This window comes from Impatiens glandulifera, chromosome 4 (genome assembly GCF_907164915.1).
Source record: "Impatiens glandulifera chromosome 4, dImpGla2.1, whole genome shotgun sequence".
NCBI classification, from domain to species: Eukaryota; Viridiplantae; Streptophyta; class Magnoliopsida; order Ericales; family Balsaminaceae; genus Impatiens; species Impatiens glandulifera.
In genome coordinates this window covers 56,840,192-56,848,176 of record NC_061865.1, presented here as the reverse complement: position 1 = coordinate 56,848,176, position 7,985 = coordinate 56,840,192, and the positions used below count along the sequence as shown (strand labels likewise).

Sequence of the window (7,985 nt, the reverse complement as noted above, 5' to 3'; positions counted from 1 at the left end):
AGAATTTTTTACCGGGATCATACAAGTGTTGTTTTGATAAAAATGCTAATAATAAAAGAAGTGGGTTTGAGTGTTGTTCACTCAAATGGGTTTCGTTTGTGTATGGTGAAGCTCCCCACTCTTCCTTCCTTATAACATTATAAAAGCTCCCCATATATTCACAACACTCACATATCTTCTTCTTTCTTTCTATCTTATTCTCTCTGATCAGCTGTTTCAATGGAGAGTGTCAAGAATGGTGTCTTAATGAGACTTCCAACTGGTTTTAAGTTCGAACCGACCAATGAAGAGCTCATTCTTCATTACCTGCGCAATAAGGTCATGTCCCACCCATTGCCCTCTCTCATTATACCTGAATTCGAAATCTGTAAATCGGATCCATGGGATTTGCCAGGTACATTCTTGTTTTTTCTGATCCCCTGTCTGTCAGTTGATTTCGAATTCTATTAATCTTTTCCGGCGCAGGTGATTCTGAGAAAGAGAAATACTTCTTCAGCGTCAATGAAGCCATTTACCCAAATGGGGACATCCCCAGCCGCTCCTTCGGCTACTGGAAGGCCACCGGAATCGACAGACAAATCGTGGCTTCAGAGGGAAATGAAGTAATTCTGGGTATGATGAAAATCTTTGTCTATTACAGAGGCATGTTTCCAAACGGTTTCGAGACCGATTGGTTCATGCACCAGTATCGCATGCCTGCGCCTTCCGCCGCCGCTGACGGTTCAGCCGTCAATCCCAAGAAAAAGATCAAACTTTCCAAGGTACGTACCCATGTTTCATATCTTAAACCTTAATCTTGACAGGTTATCAGTTTGGGAAACGTAAATTGTGCAGAGCTCGGACAATGCTGCGGCCGCCATGAACAAGAACTGGGTTCTGAGCAAGATTTATCGAAAGAAGGAGGCGAAGATGCGGTTCTTCTACGATCTGACCGTTGATCCTTCTTCTTCTTTTTCATCTTCTTCTTCTTCTTCTTCTTCCGATTCAAGTGAGATTACAGTGGAAAGCCCTCTTACCCATGAACCAGATCATCAAGAGGAAAGCAGCAGCAGCAGCAGCAATAAACCTTAGCATGTTTTAGGGTTCTTGACCTTAAGAAAATGGGGAAGGATTGTGAGTAAGTGAGGGTTCGTATGAAAATAATCAATGGAAGAGGGTACTTATTTAATTTTATTATTGTTTAAGAAACTGTTATATTTGTTTTATTTTCATAATTCCAAAATCTGTTGTACTTTTATGTGCATTAAGAAGTATTTGTATCAAATTAATTATTTATTAAAATTAAAATAATAACAATAAACATAATTTTTATATAAGTTAACTATAAATTGAGAGTTCTTACATACATCATATTATAAAGAGAAACAATTTTAAAAAAATAAAATAACAAAGCAGTAAAAAGTAACTAAACCCAATTAGTATACTACCTTTTTCTAAAATAAACAAAAAAATAATAATAAATAATAATAAAAGTTAAAGAAGAATATTATTTATTATATATTTTATTATTTTTAATTAAAAAAAAAAAAGTTAGTTTCACTTCATTAATATAATCTAATATTTTGAATTTGGTAGAGAAACTTATTTTCTTGTACTAAAACCTTTTATACAAAGTTTTAATATTTTCTCTATCATATTAATAATCTTGATTTTCCAAAATATTACAATAATTCTATTTCAGACTAGTTATCATAGTACAAAACAAAGTTTCAGGTGTTATCTTTATCATTAGATTTTCACTAATAGTTGTTAATTTAAAAAGTCTCTAAAGAATAATGTGAAAGATTTTATAGGCCAAACATAGACTTAATTACATATCATTAAGGTATGTTTGGTTCTCAATGAACTTTAATATATAAAAAAAAAAATATTTTATTTAGTTCAAAATAAAATTTAAGTTTCATTATTTCTAAACTTGAAATTAAATTATAATATATATCTTTTTTTTAAATATTAAAAAATCAACACGATTACACCCACTTTCATTTGAGATGTTATTAGTGATAATCAAAGTTAAGTTTTTTATACAAAAACGTTTCTCACTTGAGATACCTTAGTGATTATTTTATTTTTAATGTTAAGTGTTTGGTAATATAGTTCTAAATGAATTTTAAAATATATGATTATTTAAATTTTAATTCACTATATTCAGGGACAATGTTGGGCTACACCTCAAAAAGATATATATATAAAAAAATATTGTAAAAATGTAATATTACCCTATAATTTCTTAAAACAATTCAATATAATTCACTATTGGTTTATCTATTTATTAAAAAATGGTAAAATTTATATTTACTCATTCGTTTTATTTAAATTTTTCTTATTATTTTTTTAAGCCCAACCTAATTTTTTTCAAAAATTTGGATCGTCACATCATATATTTACTTTCAAATCTAAGTTTAGGATTTTTAACATAGTAATTAAATTCTAATTACAATTACATCAATTCAAACATATAGCAAAAATGAAATAATGGAGTTAAATTTGATTTTCGTTCCAATTTCTTATAGTACTTTTCTCTAAACAAACATAACATGATAAATAATATTGCGATTTTTTAAGTATATATATTCATATTAATTAGAATTATATATTAAAAATGGAATCATGTTTTAAACTATTTTATATAAATGAAAAAAGAAAATAAAAGTTAAACATGTGATTTAAGACAATAAATAAATTAAGCTTAAAATTTGGAAAAGAATGACTCAAGAAAGACATCACCTATTTTGGAAAATTAAAAATATTCTACAATCAAAATTACTCATCTACTTAGAAAATATAACACACATCAATACAAATTTAAAAATAAAATAAAATAATAAAGCAGTAAAAATAACTAAACTCAATTAGTCTACTACCTTTTTCTACACTAAGCAAAAAATAATAATAAATAAATAAAAGTTAAAGAAGAATATTATTATAGATTTAAAAATACAAATTAAAGAGAAGAATATTTAATTTATGTGAATCTTTTTTTTAAAAAGAAAATACAAGAATGAAAATAAATGTGTACAAGTATATAAAATCGTAAAAATAAATAAATAAATAAATGTTAGACAAATATAACATACTTAGTCATACATAATTTTGTAAAGTTTCAAAAAAAAAAAAAAGAATGTGTTAGTAGAATTTAGAAAAAATTCGAAGTGTCTACAAAATTATTAAAATCGATGTTGAAATTAGAAATATTTTTACAATTATAAATATATCGATTTCAACCAAGAAAAATCAAATATTCTGTCAAACAATTCCTTATTCGAATTTTTGTGGAAAACCTTAATTTTTTCATTTTATAATTTTCTTTTAGAAATTAATTCAGGCATAGAAATAAATAAATTACACACAACAATGAATAATGTCATCACTATTTTTCTCGGTCGAAAACAATGTCATTGCAGAAAACTCTTGACTAGATGACTTGTAGGCAGAAAAACATGGTCGTTGGTATGGGGCTCACTAGATTTTTCGGTTGACTGAAACAATGAAAAGGTTGATCTTCTCGACCGAAAACCATGCAAGAGCGTTCATTTTAGTCGCTAGCTGTATTTCTCGGTCGTGACTTCAGAAAACCAGTTAGAAACTTAGCCATGACTAATTTTGGGGGTCGGCCGACCCTAAAATCTAAACACACACAAACACCAAAAACACGAACTAGCGGAAAAAAAATCAAAATTAAAATGTTTTTGGGACCAAATGTTTATTTTAAATTTAATAAAAACAATATATAATCAAAGAGAAATAATAAGGCACAAAATTATAATAAAAGTAAAACTACTGATATGTTATTTCATCTCTCTATCAACTCTCGGTCAAAAATATATTTTGTTTATTTTTCTGTCCGGCTATTGAAGACTTCATTTCATCTCTTTCTCTCAACTTTCTCCGGTGAAAATATATTTTGTTCATTTCTCTAACCGGCTACTAACAACTTCTTTTTTCGGCGCGACGACTTCTAAATAAATTACACACAACAATGTCATCACTAGTTTGTAGGCAGAAAAACACGGTCGTTGGCATGGGGCTCGCTATATTTCTCGGTCGACTAACTGAAAATCTTGCCAGTGACCTTGTTTTCTTAGTCGGATGGCGAGCAGGTGGAATCCTAGGTCAGAAACAATGACAAGGTTGATCTTCTCGATCGAAAACCATGCGAGAGTGTTCATTTTAGTCGCTAGTTGTGTTTCTAGGTCGTGGCTTCAGAAAACCAGTTAGAAACTTAGCCATGGCTAGTTTTTGGGATCGGCAGACCATAAAATCTAAACACACGAATTACACAAGAGCCCAAACTAGCGAAAAACAACTCAAAATTGAAATGTTCTGGGGACCAAATGTTTATTTTAAATTTAATAACAAGAAAGAGAAATGATGATAGGGCACGAAATTGTAACAAAAGCAAAGTTATTAGTCTGTTCACAGGTTTAAGAGTGAAAAAAAAAAGAAAAAAAAAAAGTAATGAAAACAAATCTCTTTCTCTCTCAAATCTATCCTTTCATCTCTCTATCAACTATCGGCCAAAAATATATTTTTTTCATTTTCCTATACGGCTATTGAGGACTCTATTTCATCTTTCTCTCATCTCTCCGGTAAAAATATATTTTGTTCATTTATCTAATCGGAGTCTGATAACTTCTTTTTTCGGCGCGACGACTTATATCTCGGTTGCGAAAATAAATGACATTTTTAAAAACATGGTCATGTTCTTTTAATAAAAAAACATGAACTTGTGTAAAAAAAAATTAACTGTTATTTTTTTTGAAAAAAAAACTAAATTTTTTTAACTAAAAAAGTGTTGAACATGAAGTTCAAATGAGCTGAACATAGAGTTCTTTAGAGCGAAACATAAAGTTCAAATGGGATGAACATAAAAAAAACTAAATTTTTTTAACTGAAAAATGACAAGAACATAGAGTTCATTAGCGCTGAACATGTAGTTCATTGACACTGAACATGATAAACTTTTTTTTAAAAAAAATAATTATTTTAACTTAAATATGACAAGAACATAGAGAACATGAAAAAATTTGAAAAAAAACTAAGTATTTTAACTTAGTTTTAATCAAAAACAAAAATCTAATTTTTTTACTTAATTTTTTTTTCCAAAAGGTTTATTATTTTCAGCGCCAATTAACTGCATGTTCAACGCCTGTTTGAGTTAAAAATCTTAGGATTGAAATTCATATTCAGCCTTTTTGAACTCCATGTTCAGCGACAATGAACTTAGGATTGACAACAGATACTTTGCCCACCCAGTAGTGAAGTATCAATTCCCGAACCCGATTTTTAATTTACTACCTGACCCCGACCCTAAACCCGACGAGTATCTCTATTTATATTCTCATCCCCGATTAGTCGGATACCAAATCCCGACGAATACCCCATTACATGATACTAGATATTAAAAAAATATTATATTTTAATTAACACATTTAAACTAAAATTATATAAATTAAATTATGTCATCAAGACTCGAACACAAACAAGATATAAACGACAATATATAAGATTCTTAACTTAAGCTACGTCATCGAGACATCAATGACAACTTATAAGATTGTTGTTAACTTAAACTATGTTATAAAAACATAAACGACAACATATAAGATTGTTAAATTAACCTCCATCATCAAGACATAAACAACCACACGTTTGGAACATCATAAGAAATTTTAGAAACACAGACTCGAATTGGATGAAATTCAATTCCATATTTCAAACTATACGTGAAATTAGAAGGTTTCCAAATTATTTACAGATTAATTAGTAAAAAAACTACATTATAATTTTAAATTTTAACGTCATAACTCTTAAAAAAGATATTATGCTAGATTAATTAACTAATTTAATGTTTCAAAATATATATAAAATATAATCATTTTTTAAAAATAATGGAAAACAAAGAAAGACCTTTTATTGATTGATGGATATAAAAAAAAAAAAAGTAGAACTTTTGACATGGATCATACATATATGGTAAATCTTATTAAAGAAAGTGGTTTTTGACTTTTTTTGAGAGTTGGTCACACCGGTAAATAGATTTGGTGAATATGTGGTGAATCTTGTAAAATATTGCTTCCACCATTATTATAAATATTGATCACCATGTTTTCACAACACTCACTTCTGTCTTCTTCTTCTTCTTTCTTTGGATCTCCTTCTCGATCTGATCAGTTGTTTCAATGGAGAATCTCAAGTTTGTCAAGGATGGTGTCTCAGTGAGTCTTCCTACTGGTTTTAAGTTTGAACCCAGTGATGAAGAGCTCATTCTCCATTACCTGCACAATAAGGTCATGTCCCGCCCATTGCCCGATGACAATATTATACCCGATTTCGAAGTCTGGAAATCGGATCCATGGGATATGCCAGGTACGTACATTGTTAGCATTCTTGATTTTCTGTCTATGAATTTGGAATTATATAATCTTTTCCGGCGCAGGTGATTCTGAGAAATATCGCCACTTCTTCAGCATGGCTTATAATGAATCCGTGAACCCAAATGGGGACATCCCCAACAGCTACGGCTACTGGAGGCCCACAGGATTCGACATACCAATCACGGTTACTAAGGGATTTGAGTTCATTTTTGCAATGAAGAAAATCCTTTCCTTTTACAGAGGAAACTCTCCCAACGGTACCCAGACGGATTGGATAATGCATGAATATCGCCTGCCTGCTTCCCCTGCCGCCGCCGCCGCCGCCGCCCACGTTTCGGCGGTCAATCCCTTCAAAAAGATCAAGCTTTCGGAGGTACCCATGTTTCCTATGATCTTAAACCTTAAATCTTGACATGCATCTAATCAATTTGGGAAATGTAAATTGTACAGAGCTCAGATGAAGCCGCGGCCTCCATGGACAAGTACTGGGTGCTGATCAAGATTTTTAGGAAGAAGAATGAGAGGAAGAAGGAGGTGAAGAAGGTGGTGAAAATGCCGTTCATCTCAGGTCGGAACTCTGCTCCTGCTTCGTCAAGCAACAAACCTTAGCACTTGTAGGGTTCTTGATTTTAATAAAAGGGGGATGGATGATTATGGGACTCGTGACAATTATGTAATTGGTGGTAGGATAAAAAATAATTTAATTGGAGGGTAATTCATGTGTTTCTTCTTTTAAGAGATTATTATATTAGCTTTATTTCAATAATTCGAAATTTGTTTTTAGATACTACTCTTTTATGTGCATGCATTAGCAAGTATTTATATCCAATTAATTATTTTTAAAATAATAACTATAAAACTAGATCAATTGATATTTCCTACCTCCATCATCTTATCGAGAGGAAAAAAATAGAAATAAAAAATTTAAAAGTTGTAAAAAATAACTAAACTCAATTAATATACTACCTTTTCTCTATTAAAAAATATGTATATTATATTAACATTCATTTTATTATTGAAAACCCTTTATTTATTTATTATTATTATTTAATAAATTTATGAAGTCAATAAAGACTTCTCACTTTAATTTAAATGTTTTTAATAAAAAAAATAAAATGTGAAGATTCCTAATGAAATATAAATCACTCAATATAAATATGATAATCTATCATATTAATAATATTAATTAGAATTTCCAAAGTATTAAAATAATCTCTTGTTCACACTAGCTAGTTATCATAGTACAAAACAAAGATTCATGTCTTATCTTTATGATGAGATTATTACTAATAGTTGAGTCAACAAAGTTTAGGTGTTATCTTTTGTCATTAGATTATTACTAATACTTGTTGTCTCAAAAAGTCTATAAACAATAATTAAAAGATTTTGTATTCTAGAGATACTTACATATCAATGAGCTATATTTGGTTCTAAATAAATAAAATACATTTATTTAGTTCAAACTAAAATTTTAATTCCATCATTTTACAAATCTTAAATTCAATATTATTTTCTCTCATATCATTTTTGTGTCATCATGCGTAGACAACTCTTGTTATTTTTTATTATACCTGCATCATTTTAAAAAAATTATAATAGATGTGGCAT

The 7,985-nt window shown here is 29.5% G+C and overlaps 2 protein-coding genes across 2 annotated transcripts; both read left to right on the top strand.

The window, feature by feature from the left end:
• Positions 1-219: 219 nt before the first annotated feature.
• On the top strand, positions 220-1,071 carry LOC124935494 (NAC domain-containing protein 83-like). The gene is made up of 3 exons (XM_047475924.1): positions 220-394; positions 466-761; positions 835-1,071. The coding sequence occupies exons 1-3, from the start codon at positions 220-222 to the stop codon at positions 1,069-1,071; spliced, it is 708 nt and encodes a 235-aa protein (XP_047331880.1).
• A 5,111-nt stretch (positions 1,072-6,182) lies between these two features.
• LOC124935493 (NAC domain-containing protein 83-like) lies at positions 6,183-6,986 on the top strand. Its single transcript, XM_047475923.1, has 3 exons — positions 6,183-6,369; positions 6,440-6,750; positions 6,828-6,986. Exons 1-3 carry the CDS (start codon positions 6,183-6,185, stop codon positions 6,984-6,986), a joined length of 657 nt encoding a protein of 218 aa, XP_047331879.1.
• Positions 6,987-7,985: the final 999 nt, after the last annotated feature.